The sequence below is a fragment of the Gavialis gangeticus genome, unplaced genomic scaffold (assembly GCF_001723915.1).
Source record: "Gavialis gangeticus isolate Ggan-Ray unplaced genomic scaffold, GavGan_comp1, whole genome shotgun sequence".
Taxonomy (NCBI): Eukaryota; Metazoa; Chordata; order Crocodylia; family Gavialidae; genus Gavialis; species Gavialis gangeticus.
Window position 1 is genome coordinate 94,163,760 of NW_017729024.1, and position 23,406 is coordinate 94,187,165.

At 41.0% G+C, this 23,406-nt stretch overlaps 1 protein-coding gene across 2 annotated transcripts in view; it reads left to right on the forward strand.

Moving 5' to 3' along the window:
* The window catches only part of TLE1 (transducin like enhancer of split 1), a 112,361-nt gene extending 89,619 nt beyond the window's left edge, over positions 1–22,742 (forward strand). For both annotated transcript variants that reach the window (XM_019517412.1, XM_019517413.1), the window contains exons 11-20: positions 521–673; positions 1,586–1,730; positions 2,447–2,637; positions 3,878–3,954; positions 14,372–14,621; positions 16,360–16,607; positions 20,770–20,917; positions 21,278–21,428; positions 21,885–21,961; positions 22,123–22,742. In XM_019517412.1, coding sequence (XP_019372957.1) covers positions 521–673; positions 1,586–1,730; positions 2,447–2,637; positions 3,878–3,954; positions 14,372–14,621; positions 16,360–16,607; positions 20,770–20,917; positions 21,278–21,428; positions 21,885–21,961; positions 22,123–22,230 — 1,548 coding nt within the window. In that variant the 3' untranslated portion in view covers positions 22,231–22,742. The remainder of the gene's footprint in view (positions 1–520; positions 674–1,585; positions 1,731–2,446; positions 2,638–3,877; positions 3,955–14,371; positions 14,622–16,359; positions 16,608–20,769; positions 20,918–21,277; positions 21,429–21,884; positions 21,962–22,122) is intronic.
* Positions 22,743–23,406: the final 664 nt, after the last annotated feature.

Here is a 23,406-nt window from a genome sequence, read left to right on the forward strand (position 1 = left end):
ACCTGTCAGATTTGGCTGTGTGCTCATCCCAAGATATGTCACAGAAGTTGAATTCCCTTTGATGATCGTGCACCAGGAGTGCACGGCTGCGACGAGTTTCCTATTGATTTCCCAATCTAGTTCTGCCTCTTGGTGGGGAGGTCTATAGTAGACTTCTACAAGTATGTCACTCTCCCCATGCTCTCCCATTATTTGTCATACACACTTATCATGCTTTATCTCTAATTAGATGTTAAGCTCCTCTTAACATACTAAAGAACAAGAACTTTCCATGTTACTATATAAAGATTACATGCAAAGCAAACTGGATTTATTTTAATTTATTTATTATTAATACCCCCATTAACCAGAAGAAAAAGCAGCAGATGATATTGAAGAGAAACAAATATAAATTCGCTTTTGAAAAAATGCATGTAAACTTGTCAGCTTTTTAAAACCTTCCACTTTTTCAGTGAGGGATCTTAGAGAAATTTTGTGAGGGCTTTTCCCCTTATGCTCTTATTCATTGCTATTATTTTAGGATCCTTCATCACCACGGGCAAGTCCATCTCACTCACCCCGTGAGAATGGCATAGATAAAAACCGCCTGCTGAAAAAAGATGCCTCTAGCAGTCCAGCATCTACAGCCTCCTCAGGAAGTTCTACTTCCTTGAAATCCAAAGAAATGAATTTGGTGAGTATTAAAAGGAGTCTGTAGCCCAGAGGAAATATCTATCTATTTCTCACAAGTATGGGCTAATTCTTATTGCCCTGCCTACTGGCATACTTGCTGGCAGCAGGCGTCTGATTTTTTAAGCACTTGAAGTTGAAGCACATTCTTGTTCCCTCAGATCTTTATAGTGCTATACACCCCTCTTCCTTGCTGATAAAAACTGCTTCATGCTGATCTCTCCTGTGCACTTATGTATAATGGTTTCCAAATGTACTACATAGTGCAAAGGGTTTGCTTTAAACAGTGATTTCTTTTGAGCTAAAAATAGCTTACACTTAAACTCTGCTATGTAAGTACACACATACAGAGCTCTTTTAAAAGTTCCACAGAATCGGGTTCAAAATTTTAAAGTAGGATGTGTTACTTCACCCCCCCCCCCTTATTTATTTATTTATTTTTACAGTATCATTAATGTTTTAATCAAAATATCTTTGGCTGTTACAGTCTCTGTTTCTTAAACCACTCCGTTTTTAAGATATTATGAATTATACAAAATGTTTTTGATGTTGTGCTTTGATCTGTGCTGTCAGATGCATTATTGTGAGTGGTAAAATGAAATGCTGATTTTTAGACCAAAAGAATTTAGTGATACATTGAATATTGTCCCAAAGAAAAATTAGCTCAGGCATTTTTAATGCTTGTGGAAGAAGAAAAAAATAACTTTCCACATTTTTTGCTTTTTAATTTTGGCAGGAGTAGGAAAGGTCAACATTTTTCGCTTGCTAGTTAATGCTGTCAACATTGCGTAGATTTATGAAAATTGGCTGAGGGAGTAGGTAGTGGGTGCCCAGCATCCCAGCTGCTGTTGTGATAAATTGTGTAATATGGCTTGGATTAAAAATAATACTCATTTAATTTGTTTAATGATACCAGCATGAAAAAGCCAGCACGCCTGTTCTGAAATCCAGCACACCAACTCCTCGAAGTGATGTGCCAACCCCGGGCACTAGTGCTACTCCAGGACTTCGTCCAGGCCTTGGAAAACCTCCAACAATGGACCCTCTGGTTAACCAAGCTGGTAATGCATTGACTTTTGTGTGCCTTTATGATTCTTGCACTAGTTTTGTACTTATGTAATTCTGTATGAATACTAAATAAATGTATTGCTTCATCTTTGATAATACTGAAGAGGCTTCATAAAAAGCAGATGTTCAGACATAGTTGTCAGAAGCTTGAACTTCTTTCTGTCTTGACTGTTCACATTTCCTTTTATCACCTTTTGTATATAATCTAAACTATAAAATAACTTTCCTGAAGTATCAGGTTGTTGTTCTGAATGTAAGCCCCTGCCCACTCCATTGTTTTTGCTTAGGACAGCTAACATTTGTTGAAATGTAAGTCATGACAAATTCAGATTGAAGCCTACCTTTACTGTTCAGTCTGGAGTGGTACAGGTTCTTTAGACATCAGTTTTATTTATATGCCTCAATCTTACTATGCATTTGGAGAAAGAAAGAATAACTGAATAGGGAAACGATGGTGTGCAGGAGGAAACAGGCAATGTAAATAATCATAAAGCTGTGCATATAAGAGTTCTCTTGTATACAAAACCAGGGCGGATGGTGGTTTTAAGCCTGATACAAAATCTGACAAAATAAACAGGAGCGTAGACAGTGGGGGAAGGTTAGATATGGCAGAAGCAGTAGCCATTTGGAATGACTGTTCTTTCCTGCGTGCAGAGAGAAAGAAAGTTACTTAAATTCAAAATACGTACATTATTTCATTAAACTGCAGCTGCTGGTTTGAGGACTCCCTTGGCAGTACCAGGACCATACCCTGCTCCATTTGGAATGGTACCTCATGCTGGCATGAATGGAGAGTTAACCAGTCCAGGGGCAGCTTATGCCAGCCTGCACAATATGTCCCCCCAGATGAGTGCTGCTGCAGCTGCAGCCGCCGTGGTTGCCTATGGACGATCTCCTATGGTAGGCCACACACTGCTTGCAATCTCAATTGGATGGGTTTTGGTTCACTGAAGGAAAAACTACATGCTTCATTTAGCATTGTCAAACTCCTGGGCTATAACAACGCCAGAGGCTTGACTGTTTCACTGTATGTTTCGCTTTGCTACGTAGCTGAAAAAGCAAACTCGCACCTTGAAAACAAAGAATCTCAGTGTATTTATGTATGTTCCAGTTGTTGTTAGCCTTCATTAATGCTTTGGCTCATTAAGAAATTACAAGCTTTTTTTTTTTCATTTTTTAAATAAAAAGGTAGTGTTGGAAGCTACAAAGCACTTTATTGGTTGTCTGGACATCTGTTTTTCTCCTACCAAAGCAGATTTGTGTGCTTGACAGACATTCTAAATTAAGCTCAAAGCACATAGAAGGCATTTGTATCCACTTTTCTGAGCGTATGTTTTTATTGTTTTATGAAAATAAGGGATGGAAGTTGATTGGTCTCTCTCTCTTATGACTTTTGCACCTCTTCTTTCCTAGCATGAGTGCAATAAGCAAATAAGGTCCTCTGATAGTCACCCCTACCAGAGTAAAGTTAAGTAAACGCCCAGCTCTACAAATGTTTTAAGCATGTGGGTAGCTTTTTGTACATAAGCAGTCCCAGTGAATTCAGCAGTGCTGTTTATAAGGATATTTATATGATGAAGTATTTGCATGATTGAACTCTGGATTTATAGGACTTGGTGCCATCGGCTTAGAATGAGCATTTTTAAAAAAAATTGGAAAAATAGGTTAGTTTCTTCAGCAGGATGGATGGAAACTGCAAATGGTGCATGCAGCCTTTAAAACTACCTGCAATATGCTTTTAATTAATATATGTTCCTTTTTCAAAGGAAGAACCAAAAGAGCTTTTGTTCAGAATTGTTTGTAGGGATTGTTTAAAGGACAAGTTTATGGGAGATGAATTAATGTAAGAGTTAAAATTTTTGGAAATCCTATGGAAGCACCTGTTGTGTTAAGCATATTGTTATTGTTCATTTTTAAGCTCTAGCCATTACGTGCCCAAATGTGACCACTTACTAAATGCTGAAAGACATGTAATGTCCCCTTAACACATTGTTTTAAGAAATGGTTCCATTTCTGCAATACTCTGTACAACATATGCATCAAAACAGAAAAAGTGATGAAAATGAGTTGGAGGGTAGGTAAAGGGACTTATGGTTTTTGCAGTCAGCAGGCTTAAGTTGTATTCATTTTCCATTATCAGGTTGGGTTTGATCCTCCTCCTCACATGAGAGTACCAGGAATCCCTCCAAATCTAGCAGGAATCCCTGGGGGGAAACCGTAAGTAACTTTTAACACCTTACCTACATGCCCTCTAGCTATTAGTATCTTATGTCAGCAAACAAGATTTCCAAAGGAAAGTTATATCTTGGGTGTTTCTAGGAGAATGCTGTATTCCTCTCCTGATAAGGAGTATGTCTTAAATTCTCAACTGGCCACTGTCATCATCTTAATCGCATACATACTCATTTCCTTATTTCTGGAGAGAAGCTGTTGGTGGGATACATCCCTGGCTTGCTTCTTTTTCAGGCTTGAAAAAGAGTGAGAGAAAGGTAGCAGTGCTGGAAATCAGTAGTACTTGTTAAAAGAACTAAGGTGTTAGGAGTTTTTTAAATTTGAAACATGTGAAGCCATCATTAAGCCAGCAGAAACAGTGGTTGTAAATTGCAATCTCCTTATTTTGGAACACATTTTAACAGGACTGAAGGTCTTGTGAAACTTTTGGATCTCAAGCTTTGGAAATGTAGGGGGTACTTAATGAGGATCTGAAGTAGTTACTTTGGCAAATGATACAAAACTTACATAATGAAGCAGGCACTTCTTAAAACAATCTCGGAGATATGCAGCTGTAAAGCAGCAGGATACACAGGAAAGGATGTACACAGTAGATGTGTAAATGTATGAGGGATTATTTTCACAGCAGTTCTTTGAAACTAGAAGCTTGCATTAATGCTGACCTCTACAAAGTAAAAAGGAGCGCTAGAAAAAGTGCTTTGGTTAATGGTGATTGTGATGTTTCTCATAATCACGTTTTGGCCTATCTATTGAAACATTTTACTTTAGGGCCAAAAGAATTAAAAATGGTTATACGGTTAGCTAACCTATTTGATCGGGGGTGGGGGGGAAATGTAGAGAGCCTCTTCAAAATGGCTGGCTTTTTAAGTTTTTTCCCAGATAGCATATTTTTGGCTTACTAAGCAACATTTTGATAAACTATATTATTAAAAATATCCATGAGTTTCAGTTTGGTGGATTTCATTCTACCATAACTTAAGCAGGTTGGTTTAGCTAGGTTGCTCTTTAGTCCTGCTAGGTTCCACACTTGTCGTCTCTGAAAGAAAAGCTCAAAGCTTCTTATTGTAGTAGTTTCCTGAAATAGTTCTAGAAAAATCTACCCTGATTGTAAACAAAGCATGCTTTCCTTAAACACTGTTGCTTAAAAGTAATCATATTTTGGGCGGTGGTTCCTTTGCAACAGTTGTCATTTCCATCACAACCTACTCTCTGTCTCTTTGCATTGGTGACCTTTGCTTTCACTTAGCTTGTGTATGAGAGATCCTTCCTTTTGATTCTGGTTTCCATTTAATTTTGTGGATAATTTAGTAGTGGAACCACTTCAAATTTTCCCTTGCGCAGTTGTGTGTTCCTGTTACAGATGCATCATATACTCGCTCAACCACTGAGGAGTTCTTATGAATCTTCACGTTGACAGTTTCAGTTGCTCTGCAGTTTTTTCAGAGGAAGGCAACAGCTATTAATTTTGAGTCAGAATTTTACATTATCAGAAGCATTTACGGAGTTTTTTATAAACATACATTAACTAGCTTACAACATCATTTGCACTACCTTGTTGATACCTAGTGGCCTGCCACCATGTCAGCCATCGTAACAATGCTCAGAATAGCGCAGAGATTATGATGCCTTCTTTAATCGCTTGTCCCTTTTTCTCTCTTTTACGGTTACTGAAAGAAAACTACTATTCCTAATTTTTTTGTTGCTATTTAACATATTTCTGTGTGCAGACTCCACCTCTCAACTCTTATTGTTGAAGCACCTGCTTAGTCTGGATTTCATTAACAAATTCCCACCCATACACTTGAGCAGAAGATGACAGAAGGGGTACAAAACATGCTGCCTAACAAAGAGGGGCCCAAAGGGTTGGTATTATTTATGAGGCACTGACTAGCATTTTAATATTGAAATAAATACCATTTCTTAAAATAGACTGTTTTTAAGAGACCAGACTCATTTCTGATGACTTGAGTGGAATTTCTTTCACAAACAAAATATTATTGGGCTGCGCATAGACATTAGAAATTAATGTTTTTAATTCTTGCCTTTATTCTTAATATTGAAATGTTGGTTTTCCACTAGCAACTTCCGTAACAATTAGGTCTATTCCAAGGCAGCTCAGCCATTGTTGTAATGTGCAAGACGCATCAGTCATATCTATATCCTTCTACTCAAACACAGATGCATACGTTTAAAATATGTATCTCAAGATGTTTTTTCCATTGGTCACTGGTTTGGTAGAGAGCTTGTTCATACTGCTTCTAAGAATCCTCGCCTCCAGTTCAGACTCATGTTTACTTCCTAATCTCTCAAGCTGCGATTAGGAAGGTTTTGTAGTCTATTTCCTGGTTTCTGTACTTAGAGGCTGAGTTACCTCCTTTGCTGCTAATTGCTTCCTCCTTTGCTTGTACTTACTATAAATAGGGTAAAATGTAAACTCAGAATCTGAGCTGTTCTCCTTCATTTGAATGCCTCTAAATCTAGACTTAGTTTAGCCCTGTTCATTAACAGCTAGCAGGATACTTTCTGTTACCCATAGCAACTTTCTGATAGCATCTCTTATCTGGGTTAGACAACTCTACTGAAATTTTCTGGTACAAAATATGGATAACATGACATCTGTCACAGAGTTGCACAGACTGCAGGAGAATTCTCAGTTTATATCTGAAGCCTACTTTCTCCCAGACGCACATTGTGATGCCGCATTCAATTTGTGTTGTAAATGAGATGTGGCTTTTTAGTTGTGTATCCTGTTGTGGGTAAAGGTGAGAAGGGTGGGGATTTTTCAGCTAGAAGTGCTGAATCCCCAGCCATGTGTGTGTGTTAGCCGCTGCAGTCATCTATAACTACTCTGCAGCTTTTGTTCTAAATACAGTTGACTCAGTTCTCTTTCTAAAGGACCAGTATTTCTATGAGCACCTGTTCTCTTTTGACCACTGAACACATGGAGGCCTTATTAATAGAATAAATTGCTGCTAGGAAAATAAGCTGCCTCTTAGGAACCTGTGCTTGTTTTCCAGTCTGTTGTTGGTACAAAAACTCCCTCTGGAAAACTCCTCAATTTGTCTTGCTTTCCTTTCTGCTAAATGTAGCTGAATTTAAGTAAGTCCCTTACTTCCAGCCCTTTTTTTTTAATTGTGACCCTGGTCAAGCTTGTTGGCTCTTGAGCCTAATCCTGTCATTAGTTATATTGGTGATTTTGGTTCACTGCATACAGACCTGAAAAGTGGCAGGGTCTTGCCACTCTCATTTCTCAATGCCACAAATTAGCAGGTCTGTATGCAGTTGATAGCAGGTTGCCTGCAGGCACTTGTTTATTTTGTTTTCTTATGTTTCTTCCCCAGAAACCATCCCTTCCATTTTCCTCTTCATCCTCCTGTCTAACTTATTCCAATGTTTATCCTTCAGTTTCTTCTGCATTTACTTTGTGGTTTTGTGGAGTTTTCCTATCTTCCTGTATCATCTTGGGAAAAGATACAGTTTTTGTCTGACAATGCAAGTGCAGCTTTACAAATAAACTTAACTTATGGACAGTAGTGAGGGGGGGAGGCAAGGGTTGGGGGGGCAGCAGGGGTAGAAAAAGTGGAGCAACAGCCCTGAGCACATACAGCCCTATGAGAGGGTGCTAGAATCCCTTCCCCAACAGTCTTTGCTGCTCAGCCATAGGAGCCAGGTAGTGTAGCCCTACACTCAACAGTGCAGCAGTATATCTGGCGGGGCAGGGAGCAAGTAGGGCAAGTGGAGTGGTGCACCCCTCCACCCTCTACCGCCCAAGAGTCCTTGACATGGATGTAGTCCTGTTCCCAATAGTACAGGGGCGGGCAGTTATTTTGAGTGGAGGGCTGCTTACCGAGGTTTGGCAAGCTGTCCAGGGCCGCACTGGTAGCCCCACCCCTTGACATGTGCCCCGCCCCTGGTTGACATCTTGTGACCAGAAGTCCCTCCCCCTAACCCCTGACCGTTGCCACCAGAAATCCCTCCCCTTGTCCCCAGAAGTATTCCTTTCAGCAAGAAGTTTTGCCATCTTGGAACCAGAAAAATGCCAAATTATATTCCAAAAAGCAAACATCTACAGCATTCATTAATTTGGTTTCAAATACCCTTTTGCCCAGGTTTACACATGTTTGTGTAGTGTGCGTAGAGGTGATTGCACAATAGCTTAAAATGAAGTCTTGAGCTTGTATATTGTGGGGGGTGGGTATAGGTTTGTCGGTGGCTGTGTGTGCGGGGTAAGAGAGCATGTGGGTGTGGGGGATATACGAGGGGGTGTGGGTATCTGCATGTATGGCAGCGCAAGGGGGTGTGGGTGCATGTGTATTGTGGGGTGTGCATGTGGGACTCAGCCTATGAACACACGCACACACACATTTGCACTTGCACTCTGCTGCTGCCTACACACACACACACACACACACACACACACACACACACACACTCTCTCTCTCTCTCTCTCTCTCTCTCTCTCTCTCTCTCTCTCTCTCTCTCTCTGCCTGCCTGCCTGCCTGCCTGCCTGCCCCCCCATGCACTGTCCCTGCCTACACACACACACTCAGTCACTCACTCTGTCCCTGCCTGCGTGTACATACACACAGTCTGTCCCTGCCTGCCTGTGTGTACACACACGCGCGCATACACACACACACACACAGTTGCGCATGCACGCGCACCCCTGTACTGGCTCGGCCCTGTGCTCCCCAGTTGGGTGATGCAGCTGGCAGCCAGTGGTGCTGGATTAGGGCAGAGGCAGGAAGAGAGTGAAATGGCTTGGGGTAGGGCGGGGCTGTTCAGTCCTACTGAGGCTCCCCCTGGGTCCTACTACCCCTGCTCTTGTCAGCTTTCACAGACTGCTAGGGCAGATAAATATTAATTTTCTAAAAATGTTAGGGGCCCCACAGGCTGAATCTGGTCCATGGGCTGTATTTTGCCCAATCCTGCAGTAGTATATGGCAGGGGAGGGGAGAGTTATGAACCAGGCACTAGGTGGGCTCCCAGGGAGTTCATGCCACAGGGTTGCTTTCAGTGTGCAGAAACCCCAGGAAGGTAAGAATCCCTCTCTTCTCCTGTCCCCTTTCTATAATGGTCAGCATATTCCCACCTCCCCCCACCCCCAACCCTTGAGCGCTGAATAAACTCCCTACACCTCTGCTTGTGAAAAAGGTCTAGATGAGAATGTCCTTTGCAGCTCTTCTCCATTTTATCCTCAGTGTGGTTGCAGGGCCTGATGTCTTGAGCAAGATAAGAGCACAAAAAATGAAACGGGCAGGGCATATCATGTGAACTGATTAAAGAAGGCATGCGAGGCGGATTTTTGGAAGCTGAAGTGGAGGGTATCAGACCTTAATGGGAAGATAACATAAAAACAGATCTAGAAGAGATAGGCAAAGTTGCAACAAGGTGGAAGGGGCCTGTACAAGGTAGGAGGATATGGAAAGCTATATTTAAGGTGATTATAGGTCCCTGAGGCCTGTGAGACAAGAGAGACAGAGACAGTGGGTGCAGTACTGTTGAAAAAATCCACTGCTGCTCCCTCCCCCCCCCCCCAAGTTACTCTGGTAGATTTCTGACTAATTTATCTGTATTTACAAATCCCATTTCCCTTTTTGGCCTTCACCGGTACTACTTGCTACTCTTACTTCTCATTGGCTCAAGCCATACTTCTGTCACTGTAGCAAAATGTTCAACCTCATATTGAAACCCCATGGACAGTCATGATTGGAAGAGGTCATGTGGTCTAAAACCACTTCAGTTTCTTCAGCTGTTGGCCAATTTTAGATGTTCCTGGCAGCTCCCATTCTGTTCTTCTTTCTCTTCATATGCAGTTTCCAAATCATTAATTACTTTTCTTCCAGAAATTGGTACTATTTTCAGAAATGACTGCCCGCTTTCTCTCTCTACATTACAGCAAGCAGGATACAGTATTTATACTTTTTGGTTTAAGGCTGTATTTCTGTTTGCCCCTTTAATTCATATTTCTTATGGAACAAATGGTTTTTAGTTCCTGTGTCTTATGGAAGGAACAGGTATCATGGACTTCCTCATTGAGTGAGTAACACAAACTTTTCACATGAGCTCACTGTACTAGTCATTCATACTAGACTTAAATGGCAGCAGTATCACAGACCTCTCAATTTGGAGCCATGCTGCTTTAAAATGGAACGATATGATTATACAGAGGACAGATGTTTTTATCAAATCTCATTTGATTTGAAATACAGTCAGGGACAGATAGAGGGGAAATAAAACTTCTTTTAAAAATACTACTAGCTGCTTTAATAGGAAAAGGTGATTGCATCTGTTTACTTTTTTATAGTAAAAGTTCTAATAACAAGCTGATTTGGGACACTGTCAGTAATGTCAATACTGCTACATTTTACAAATAATATTTTTTTATAGTTACAATTTGTTATAATTTCTGTTGGGGAAATAGTCTAGAAGTAGCTTGTTCAGTCATAAACGCATTGGTATGGATGGAATGATCGGTTTTTGTAAAACTGTTCTTGGATGCACTATCAAAAGAAGTTATTGGTCAAAATGAGTAGTCGTCCCTTTGTGGAAACTTTATCCCTTGCTGTTTTGATCTGTATGCAGAGAGATACCTTGCTAGGTTCTTAAAATGTCTGTAGGGAAAACTGCAACTAATAATACATTATGTTGGTGTAGAAAGTAAACTCTAAATGCAGGCAGCAAAAGAATAAACACCTCGTCTTCTGCCGTGTTCTGGAGAATACAGCCATAAATGATAGTGGGATATCAGGAAAGGAGGTGAGCATAAGCCTCTAATGCTTTGTTCTATCCTTGCTTTGTTTTTGTGTTCACTTTTTGCAGTTTTTGTAATTTGTTTTAGGCATCTATTATGCAAAGTATATGATTATATAATTACATGTAATGTATATTTACAAATAGTTTTTATGCATTATTATCCTGACTTCCTTGTAATATATCATGCATTCAATTAAGCAATTATTTCCTGGAATGACAAATGATCTTGCCAAAGGTGAAAAGATTTGCTATACATTGTACTATAAATAAAACAGCAGATTGAAGCTGAGATTTAGCAACCAAAAAAGGGTAATCTTACTTACTCTGGAGCTGTGTAATGTTTTTTGGCCTAGGCCAGGGGTGTCAAGCTTATGACCCGTGGAACCTCTGACCCTTTTTCTGCCCCAGACTATCCCCGCACAATGTCTGGGATAAGCACTGCCTATGACTCTCACATGGGCCAGTGGCACCCTAGGTAGGTACCTCCTGTTGTGGATCAGGCATGCAGATGGGGCAACGGGTCTGAGGCCTGATCTAACACATGGGCCTGCCCCAAGCCACTCATCTGGTTCAACACTCCTGGCCTAGGTTGTCAAACTTGCTCATCCCCTTAGGGTGAGGGAAGCACACATGATGAAAGGGAATGTGCAACGCTAAGACATTCAAAAGTAATTTGGGATGCCCAACTTGAATTACCTTTACCGTAGCTGAACTCCAAGGGACAAGTGTTCAGCACTTGAGACTCTTGAAAAATCAGGCTCCTCTTAAGTCTCCACTTGGATATCTAAAATAACTTGTCACTTTTGAAAACCTTGGCCTATGTATACACAGAATATAACAGACCCAAAGGTCTCTGCCTTGTCTATACTGTATTCAGCTGCTAGAGAGTGCAGTCTGAAAACATGCTCCATGTGTACCACTTGCCAAAAAAGAAAATGTCATGAAGCTGCTGTTAGATCTAAGTACTCCTTAAAAAAAAAAATGCACAACTGAGACTGAGCTGTGGGCACATGCCAAATAAAAACTACTTTTTTTAAACATTTGACTCGCATCAATCAAGCTGGGCAGGTGAGGTGTGTTTTCAGGTCAGCTCTCTCTAGAGCTGTCTCTCTGATGTAGACAGGTTCAAAGTCACTCATGCGATTTCTTATCTGTATGCCAGAGCTTGTAGGCCTCATGTTGGGCTAGTGACTGAAGGAGTAGTACCCTGGAAATCTCACAAGCACTTACATTTTTCAAAAGGAAAAAAGAGAATCAGGTTCTCAGTTCTTTTCACATCTTCAACTGATATTATTTATCAAACTAAAGTAATTAGGGAATGAACACACACCAATATACTTATCAAACCTTTAAAAAAATCAGTTCAAGATTTTGAATTCCAGGAATAGTAATTATTACTTGTAGAATACTAATGATGTTACCAACACTTCATACACACAGGAAGAGCCTGTCCTTTCCTTTTCTTCTTTCCCAACCCATAACACACTTTGTGCACAGTCATTTATGAATAAACTAGAATATTGGAAAACTGGTGTTTTGAAACCAGTTATTTTCATGTGAAACATCAGGAATTAAGCAGTGCCTTTTACCTATTTAAAAAATATTACCATACAAGTGTGGCTATTCCTCTGAAAGATGTCTGAAAAGAATGTCTTGGTGCTTTGTTACTTTTCTCTTGGTCACTGCCAGCAGAGAGGAAAAGATCATTTTATAAGTGGAAAGGTATTTATTATAACTTCCAGGCCTGAAGAATCAGTGGGAGCTCTAAAATTTAGGGCTGCTATGAAAGTTTTGCGTGTGTATCTTTACAAGTAAGAAGCATTCTCCAGCTGGAACCTATCATTCTGATTTTGATGTGGGAGACTGCCCTTTGGGCTCTTCTAAACTGTATTGATTCTGTACCTGGATACTTTTACTGGATCTTACCAGTTGTGTGACCTTGAGCAAGCTACTTCACTGCTCTATTCATCTGGTTTCTCTCCTACCCTTTGTCTGTATCATGCTTGGTTTATAAACTCTTGGGAGATTGAGTGTTTGTGCCATGTACAGTGAAGTTCTGATCTTCATTGGGAGTCTCTGAGCATTGCTGTATGCCATTAGTAGTCTTCAGCCTCCATCTGGGTTAACTTTAGCTCTTACATGTGAGGGGAGTGTAGGAGAAATCATAAAAATGGATCTAAGAAGATGGAATCGGTAGCATCTGTTCATGGAAAATGTAAAGAAGTCTGATTCAGTGTTATTTTGTTACCTTGGATATGCTTTTATTATAGCCAGGGTTGGTAGCACTGCTTATTAAAACCTGCCTGCCCCCTCCCATTTTAGGATACATTTTCAATTGCTTGAAGCTTTTACAAACCTTTACCATTTTGGCTGAAATTTTCCATGTGAAAGTACATGTTCAGCTCACTTAAGCTGAATTTTTAAAAATAACTATAAATCCAAAAGTGTAAACTGTTTCCAACAGTGAAGGTAGGGAAAAATGCATACTTTTGCCTAGTTTAGCTTTGGTTAGTGAGGTGATAACTCATTCACTACTTTGTATTCATCCAGGATTTGACCTCTGAATTTTCCATAAAGGTGACAGTGATATCTGATGTGAATCAGATGTACATTAAAAAATGAAGAAAGATTTGAACAGGATCTCACCACGGCAATAATGTTTGAGCTGTAAAAGAAATGCTCAAAACATTAGGCATTACCGTTAATGAAGCAACTTGAGGCCAGGCACCGATTTTCACTTTCTATCGGGAGCATTACCAGTCTCCTGATAGGAACCAGAAACGTACAGATGTTCAGGCTTTTTCTCCTGAAGCCAAAATGGCTGCTCCAGGGGAAAAATATCCCAGCAACAATCAGGGTTCAATTGCTCCTGAAAACTTCTCCTGGGAGACTAAACATGTATGTGCTTCCCCTGGGTTAACTCCTGTTAGGGACCAGGAGGAGTGGAGCTGGGGGAAAGTCTTCCTGCCTTCCTGAGACCAGTCATCCCAGTCTTGAGAAGGTGCACGAGGCAGCTGCTGCCCACCTTCCACGGATTGAGGCAAGGGGAGCAGCAGCTACCACTACCTGCCTCTTCCCCAAGCTGAGTAGTCTCTGATTTTGGGATGAGGCAGGGGGCTTTGCCAGCTCATTATTCAGATCAGGAGCAAGGCGGCAATGTAAAAACTGGCAGCTGGGAGCAGGGCTCCAAGAAAGCTTCTCTAACCTGGCTTCCAGTTCCTGCCAGCTCCACGTTTTCCACTTCACCATCCAGCTAAGTGGTGGGGTAGTGATGTGGGAGGGAGTGGGGGAATAGCTTTTACAGAGTCTGCCTTGGACTCCAGCTAAGCTTGTTACACTACTGGGTAGCAGCAATAACCTTGTAGATGCCTTTAGAGAAGGCCTTGTAAGTTGTACCACTTAATGTGTACTTTTCCTGTGAAATACTTATCGTGTAAGAGATAATGGAACTGTCTGTTGTGAGTGCTCTCCTCCCATCCCAGATTTTCTGTGCCTCTACCACTTTGCAGTGCAGCATTGATTGATGCCATGTGAAAAATAGAATCAGCAAAGCAAAGGAGCTGTTAAATACTTTTCTCACAACTCAGCAATGTACCTAGCTGACCTAATTCTTTCTCCTTTTTTTCCCTTCTCTGCTTCAAAAAAGAGCATACTCCTTTCATGTTACTGCAGATGGTCAGATGCAGCCTGTACCTTTCCCTCCTGATGCCCTCATTGGTCCGGGAATCCCTCGGCATGCACGTCAGATCAACACTTTGAATCATGGGGAAGTAGTATGTGCAGTAACCATCAGCAACCCCACAAGGCATGTGTACACTGGTGGAAAAGGGTGTGTTAAAGTCTGGGATATCAGCCAACCTGGCAACAAGAGCCCTGTCTCTCAGCTGGACTGCCTGGTAAGTGAACAGGAACATATGCATAAAGTAATTTCTCCTTGGAGACCCAATAAGGAAATAGCTGTCCAGCCCTGGATTACATTCATATTATGAGGAAATAGCCAGCGGATCTGTTTCCTGCTTTAGATATTTAAGTCTCTTTTAAATGAAAAAAGAAGCCTTATTTATTTATTATAAATATGATCAACATTGGTTAATCATATGGGTTGAGTGTACATAGGACTTCTAAGCAAGAATCTGCCAAAGTTGTTTTAATCTGCGCCCTTGTAGGAAGCTTTCCCAGTAGATGAGACAAAAGTATCTGAAAAGGAATGCAGTCAAGCTTGCACTGCAAGGCAGAGCATATCAAAAATATGTTTCTCTTTTTGCTTCACTTCATTTCTAAAAGAGTAGAACTGAAGTGAAGCATTTCAAGTAAGCATTTCTTACCAAGTACCTGATTAAACAGCATGAGAAATGGTCTTACAATTAGCATGGCACTAATGCATTTGCTGTTGTTCCTAACGCCTGTACCTTTGTTTAGAGCTGACAGTGAGCTGAGCAAAGTGTATAATGTTCTGTACCCTTCTCTCGAACTCCTATGTCAGTTAAAATGGTTGGAAAGAAGGGTGGTCAGTAAAATGTGAATTGTGAGGGCAAGTGTCCTTTCAGGGAGCTGAAGTTAGGAAGCCCAATAATACCTATTAAAAACACAGTAATTGTGGTTTCAGTATTTGACAGTGCTGTGACAGAAGCAAAGGTGTATACTTTGCCTTTACCTGACCTTTGCTGCTGCTTTTCTGTTAGCCTTCTGATTACAATAATATATGTAATGATTTGTGGGAAATGCATTCCAGGGGTCAGTATTCCTGCCTAAATTTCAATTATATACTGCTGCCTACACAATGTATTGCTCCTCTGCTCTAGTAAGGAAGGTGCTAGACAAAGCAAGCAATACTGATTTCTTTTTACTAGTTTTGGATGTTTTGAGTTATAGGCTTTATGCTTCTGACAGCTCACCTCGTTAATTTGTCTATTAAAAATGAAGAAGTTAGGATGGCCAATACATTTATGGAGTGAAACTTGTAATAGCTAGAATATTTCTTTCCCAGTTTCCCCTTGGTACTTTTGGTCAGCAGCAATACTGTAAATCTTAAACCAGTTATGTCAAAATCTGATTAGAACCCAATGAAGATTCAGTACAAATACCAAGAAATAGGTTAAGAGCAGTGAGAACACTTGTGCAGCATTTGTAGTTACCAGTGGTAAGCACAAAGTAGTATTTTTAGAAAATCCCAAGTTCTTGGGCATTGGATTTGAAAACTGCTTTTTCATAGATGGTTTCTTCATGTTGCCAAACAGAGAGGTCATTTGCTTTTTCGGAAATACTCCTGCGGTGTTGGCAGTAATAGCACGAGGAGTGAGCTTGCACAAAAGTGAGCTTACCTTGGCTCTGTGAACTTGGCTCTTTCAGTTTGTAATGAGATGGAAGAATTGCCATCCATCAGGTTCAGAATGAAGTATGCTGCCGGATTCGCAATATGAAAACTGGAGTTTAATTTCCACAGCTGCAGTTTCTGTTCTATGATGATTGAAAGTAGGAGATTGAAACCATTTAAGATCAGCTGGTGACTTTTGTATACTTTGGCACCAGGAAAATGTAGTCTAGTGTTTAAAACTTGGAAGCAACATGAATCATATCATTGGTCATTATCAGTAGGTACTTATTAATGTAACTGAGGTGGCTTGTGTTATACAGAACAGAGATAACTACATCCGCTCCTGTAAACTGCTGCCTGATGGATGTACCCTCATAGTTGGTGGGGAAGCCAGCACATTATCCATATGGGACCTGGCAGCTCCAACTCCTCGTATAAAAGCAGAGCTGACATCCTCTGCTCCAGCCTGCTACGCTCTGGCCATCAGTCCCGATTCCAAGGTCTGCTTCTCCTGCTGTAGCGATGGGAACATTGCAGTGTGGGACCTGCACAACCAGACCTTGGTCAGGTGAGAATCCTTCTCGCTATGCAAAAGTGGGCTTAATAAAGTTACTCTTTCAAAGGCTAGCTAAATACCTGTGTCAAGTGTATTTCATGGCAGAAATGCTGAGCAGATGTCCCAATGTCTAGAGCAGTGGTTTTTAAACTGTGTTCAGTGGAACCCTAGAGTTTCGAGGTAGTTCTGTAAAGAGACTGCGGGTAATGGCCAAGAGCTGATGCACTGCTGGTGCCATTCCAGATTGCCTGGCTCCACGTTGGCCTACACAGCCCACAAAGCCAGGGGTAGGGGTTACACAGCAGCAGAAGTGATATGAAAGAGTTCTTTTGACTTTCAGGAAGTTTGAAAACCACTGGTCTAGAGAACATGGTCTGAATCTGACGTAGCAAGTTTTAGTGGTTCTGAAAGACATTCTTACAGATCATTAAAAGCCTGATACACAAAGCCTATTGGATGTAAAACTTCCATAGGCTTTGAGTTTTATATAGTTCCAAAGCACTACAAATCTTGGAATAAACGTTACTTAATTTTTGTGGTTGTTGAAGACCAAATGCGAACTGCAGGGCCGATTGTGGTATGTTGGGTTTTCTTTTCTTGTCTAAAATACTTAACGTAAGCATGAAAAATTACCCGATTATGGTAACAAATACTCCAACATTCAGGAGGAATGTAGAAGAATATGGATTTTGATAACTGTATCATTAAAGCTTGAAATATAAATAGCTCTTTATGCATGAGACCAATGCATTGTTCTTTTGGCATGCTTTTTGGGAAACTCCATGAGCACTGAATCCTGCAGCCCTTTTGCTTAAGATCTGTTACTACATCACTGGTTATACTGGGCTTCACCCAAGCCTGTAAACATGGCTTGAGGTGGCTCTTAAATTGTTTCACATAACCAAATTTTAAATGACATTAAATAAAAATTGAAAGTAGTTCATGCATTCTGGTTTTCTTCCATTCCCCCTTGGTTTTCTCCTCTCACATTTTTAAGATATTGTTTTTGGCAGTAGTTCAGTTTTCTTGAGAAATGATTCTCCCTGTCACTAATCTCTAATGCTTTTAGGTTTATTTGGCAAAGATTATGATTAACTTACTGCCCACATAAGCTGTTTCCTTAAACCACTTCCTTTCAAACACTCAAAAACAAAAACACTGAACATGTTGGAGGAAGAATCCATTTCTAAATGCGAGTGCCTGGTATAACAATATTTCTCCTTTTAGTCATTGTATTGAGGGTGAATGTAATAGTGCCTGGGGTAGCTTACAGCACACTAGTCCTGTGGTCCACTAAAAGTTAATGATAGTACATTCCTAGTAAGTTTGCAGCAGTCCATAATATTATCAGGAAATGGAGCCTGAATTAAAAAGAGGCCTGATTTTCAGAAAGTGCTTGTAAAAACAGGTCTATTTAATGTGCCTCAGAAAAGGTACCCAAAATCATTAGTTACTATTTAAAGTTTAGGCCCAGATATTCATATTGATGATTTTTGTGTAAATGCAATGAAAAGGTCCAAGTTTCTATGACAAGTTAGTATTTTGTCATAGAAAATTAAGGCTGAAAGGGACCATGGGTGGTCACTAGCCCAGCCTTCTGCTTGAGGCAGAATCATCCCTGTCTAAACCGTCCTAGACAAATGTTTGTCTAACCTGTATGTCCTATGCTACCTATATACAATCTCCTTTTTCACTTTTGTGCTGTATATTTATGCTGTATCTCTGTAGGAAAGATGTGTTTTGATTTTTAGTTTTTATGATTTTTTATGAACAAATGTTTATGAATCTATTGTGAGTGACTAGTACTACTTGCTACTGGCTAGGGACAGACGTTACACACAAACCGTTCAAGTAATCAGAAAATGGCTTAAACCTGTAACAGAACAGACATTCAGTGCACATAAACCAGTTTGAAAATAGCCCAAACTGGTTTGAGATAAACCTGGTTGAAGGTAGTTCTAGACTAAACTGATTTGGCTCAAACTGGTTTATGCAATGTCTGTCCCAGACCCCTTGCTGGTTTAAGTTAAACCAGACTCCCCCAGCATGCCGGCATGCTCTCTGGGCTGGGCAGGGCTGTCTGCTTCCACTGCAGGGCTGGCCCCTCCCCTCTGCTCTCTAGCTAGAGCAGGGACCGGCCCTAACAGAGACACTGGCCGGCATGGCCCTGTTAAGGCAAAGTGGGCAGGGAGGGGGGTTAATTCTTCCTTCCTGCCCCTCTTCCCCCACCTTAGCTGTGGTCAACCTGTCTGCCAGGGAGCAGAGGGGAGGAGGCTGCAGTAGTGGCCCCTGGAGCTGGCAGACCCCAGCTGCAGGGAAGGGGATGGAGGGAGGAATTGACCCTTCTCCCTGCCCCCATGGGGCCATGCTGGGTAGGTTGTCCCACAGGGTTGGGACAGGGGCTCTCTTCTGTGCTTTCCCCCTTCTTCCAGGGTGGGGAGGGGGACTCTGAGTTGCTGGACGGGGACTCTTCCTCTTCTTCCTCTTCCTCCTTCCCTCCCACCCCGCCACTGAGGGGCCGGGGGTGGGGTGGGGAGGCTCCATGCAATGCTGCCTAGCCCCAGAGTTGGGGTGGGGGGCTAGGCGAGGCTCTTCCATGCTGGGGGGAACTCTTCCTCCTCCTCCCAGAGGGACAGCGGGAGCACGGAGCAGGGAGTAGGTGTGTGAGGGAGGGTCGGGGGTGTAGGGACCTACACACACTCCCTACATGGCATGCAGCCCCCACTGCCTGGCAGCAGCAGCAGGCGGGGAGGTCAGGATGCTCATGCCCAGCACAGACGCAGCTCTGGCCAGTGGTGTGCAAGGGGAGGGAGCAAAGCCTGCCTTATCCTTACCGCTCTGCTCTCTGAGTCTGAGCCTGCGGCAGGAGAAGCCCCACACTGGAGCCAGCTGCTTCCCCCACTCTTCATGGGGCAGATCTCTCACTGTGCCAGGAGTGCAGGGATCCTCACCCCCTGCTTCCCCGCAGAGTTCAGTGGGGGGCTTCTTCTCTGAGTGCAGAGCTGCAGACGCGGTGTGGAGCAGCTGGGCATGCTGTGCAGGGTTGTGCTCCTCGCCCCCAGCGCAGTGCTGGCTGCCTCTATCGCAGAAGCCCCTGGGCTTCTGGCTTGAGCCACTGCAGACATGTGCTGAACGTCTATCCACTTGTAAACAAGTTCACTCTCTGCAGGTTAGACTAACCTGTAAAGTCTGAATCAATTCAGGTTCAGGCTTTTTGAGTGTCTGTCCCTAGCCTTTGTGCCCTTAATGCACTTTTTACCCATTTGTGTTTTTGTTTGAAGTGTCCTATTGCCTGCTGCTCTTTACTAATTGATAACCTCCTTGAGTTTTCAAATGATCAGCTCAAAACAAAACATGTCATGTGACCTTTCTGTGGCAGTTATAAATGATCCCTAGCCGTCAGTCCCAAGATAGTTGCTTTCCCCCCTCCGCCTTTGAGGCTAAAGCATAGGATTTCCTCCAAACTAATTGCTGATGAAAAATGCAGGAGTCTCAGAAGACTCCTTTCAAAGGACTGAGAAAAATTTAAGTCAACCCTTTGTTTCTCAGACCTGTAAATTCCTAATAGACAACTTCTTAAAACTATACATACTGCTTACAACGATGAGATCTCGTGACTTGCCACCTCATAAGATATAATTTTGCTAGCTTAGTTGTGGCAGCCAAGGAGGTGTTAATTTTTTACTAGTTAAAAAGGTTTGTTTTGGTTTTTTACAAAATTTTACTGTTTATATACCCAAATCTGATAGGTATTTAATGTTAAAGAAAATCCCAGAAATAAGTGGCCTAACGTAAGAAAATTGTTTGTTTTCCAGTTATTCTTTTTATTTAATCCTGGTTTGAATTCATAGGCTTTGTTTTTTTTTTTTCCAGATGTGATAGCTACTAAACTTCATGGTTTTTAAATAACTTGTTTCCCTCCCATAATGTGATAGCAAATATTTGACTGCTTTTGTTTAGTTGGCTGTGGTAAACTTCATTTCCCCAGCACCTGCAAAATAGTCCTTGTAATATGAGTGTATTTCATTTATAGCCAGAGGGAGGGGCAGAACCTTGCACATCAGCAGACACAGAAGAGATGACACACACATACAGAGTCCAAAACTAACAACACAACAGTGTTTACCTTGAGCTTTGGCAGGAAATCATTATTCAATCTGGTTTGTTTTATCAGGCAATTCCAGGGCCACACAGATGGAGCCAGCTGTATTGACATTTCTAATGATGGCACCAAGCTATGGACAGGAGGTTTGGATAACACCGTCAGATCTTGGGACTTGAGAGAAGGGAGGCAGCTACAACAGCATGACTTCACATCACAGGTTACTTGTTTTTCCTGTCATCCTTTTTTTTTTTTTTTTTTTTTTTAAACATGCTAGTTTATTTAGGATGATAGTCAAAAACTAAACTAAGTGGGAAATAGTTACTATGCTGTTTAAAAGCCAAAACATGCATAATGTTTTTAAAACTCTCACAAACCACAGCTACAGTTTAAATGACAGTTTACTGTTTCTCTTAAAATATTATGAATTACGTGAATAGTTAGGAGGGCAGAATACTTATTTGCAAGACTTTGAATTAAATTCTTGTTAATCCTTGAAAAGTTTGGATGTTTTCTTCTCTTCCCCATGGTCTTGCTTCATTCACTGACCTTGCAGAAGTAAATATTTTCTCGTCCCCAGATCTTTTCCCTTGGATATTGTCCTACTGGTGAATGGCTGGCTGTGGGAATGGAGAGCAGTAATGTAGAAGTACTGCATGTGAATAAACCAGACAAGTATCAACTGCATCTTCATGAGAGCTGTGTATTGTCACTCAAGTTTGCGTATTGTGGTAAGTTGGACAGAGGATCAGACTGAAAGCCTAAGTGCTCATTTATACTCTGCTCGTTACTTGCTGTGTGACTTGAGGAAGTCAGTTTACCTTTCTGTCTTTTATTCACCATCTGTAAAACAAAGATAATGCATGTCTGTAAAGCTGTTGTAAGAATTAGTATATATTTGTAAAACAATTTATTCTTCCCAAGTAGTTTATTTTAAGTATTATTTTTATAAGCAGCAACTGTGTACCTATGTGGGTGGGTGTCATATACCCCCACTGATGGAAGCAAAATACCCTGTTGATTAGTACTAAGAGCTCTGAATAGTGCTAATCAGCCAACTAATAACCCCTGAGGTTAATAAGCCTATTGAGTCAAATCGCATAGACAACGTGAGTTGAAAATTTAAAATCTATCAGTTGTCAGGTCTTTTCTTATATGGTCTCTTTGCTTTTCTGTTACATTCTTAGGAAAGTGGTTTGTGAGTACTGGAAAAGATAACCTTCTTAATGCCTGGCGGACCCCTTATGGAGCCAGCATATTCCAGGTAGGAATAAATAGCCTTTTTAAAGAAAAAGATGAAATTGATGTACAAAGATCTAGCTTTTTATCATCACCTAAGTGCTTGACCAATCACTGTGCTGGGGGGAGGCTAAAGAGAAGGTATTTTTGTTTTTTTAAATAATCTTTTTTTCTTTTTTCTCTTAGTCCAAAGAATCCTCATCAGTGCTTAGTTGTGACATCTCTGTGGATGATAAATACATAGTCACTGGCTCTGGAGACAAGAAAGCTACAGTCTATGAAGTTATCTACTGAAAAGCATGATGGGGACATAACTTTTAGAAGTTGAACTGGGCCAAAATGTTCTTAATTTGTAGAAGTAGAAAGGTTTTACCTTTTTAAAAAAGGAAAAAGACAGTGTCAGAACATGACATGAAATGACTCCAAGTGTACAAAATAGAAGGCAGCATCCAGCAACTAGATATCAGCTACTGGGACCAAAAGAAGCGTGGATTCAGGATGGGTGGATGTAGCCTAGGTTTTTGGATTTAAAAACTGAGTTGACTGGAGAATGTCAGAGCCTTTTCTTTCTTTTCTTTCCTTGTGACCTCATGCAAATCGTTCTCATTGCCTGAATGTGGGATTACCTTTCTGTTCTTTGCAGTTCAACTTGCATTCTGTCCCGTGTAGAGCAGTGAAGTCTCAGAAGAACTTGTTTCCTGGTTTTGCATCTTGTGATATGTTTTTGTATTTTTGTTGAAGGTCAAACATTTGTATAAATTGTAAATATATTTAGTTTATTACAGTAAAGGCTTTAGTACCAACAAGCAGTCTTTTTCCCCTCACTTATTAAGTGTTCTATTTAAAACTTCTTTGAGATGTAATTACCTTTTATAATGGAAACACTATGTATATTTTGAGAACAGTGTGCTATTCTTTATATGCTAACCCTTCCTACAGTTCAGTATGATATCTGAAACTAGTAGTTTCATGCACCTGTGTATCAACTTCAGTAGGTACTGTCTTGTGCTCTAGAAAATTTAAAAGGCAAAGTTTTGTAATGAATTAGTTTTAGTGTAAATATAAAAATCAACGAACAGTTTGTAAAGATGTGCATTTTATTATAAGTTTACTCAGGTGTCACAAACTATTTTCTTGGCAGATGTACCAGGGCATTTCAGAAAGTAACGGCAATTTCAAAATGAAACTGTTTTGTGTGCAGTGACTAGGAAACTACATAGCAGCAGGGAACAAATGGTGGTATTGTTGAGTGGGACCCATCGTTTATGACACTGTGGAGAATTGATGTGGTCCAGAAAATGATCATTGCGCACACAATGGTTTTATTTAAAAATTGCCATGTTATGAAACACCCTTGTATTAGGGATATCTATGCTCAGTCGTAACTCATTTTGCAGTCTACATATTACAGAGTAAGAGGCAGCTTTTCTTACTCACCTAATGAGTTAAGGTCGCACCACATTTGAAACT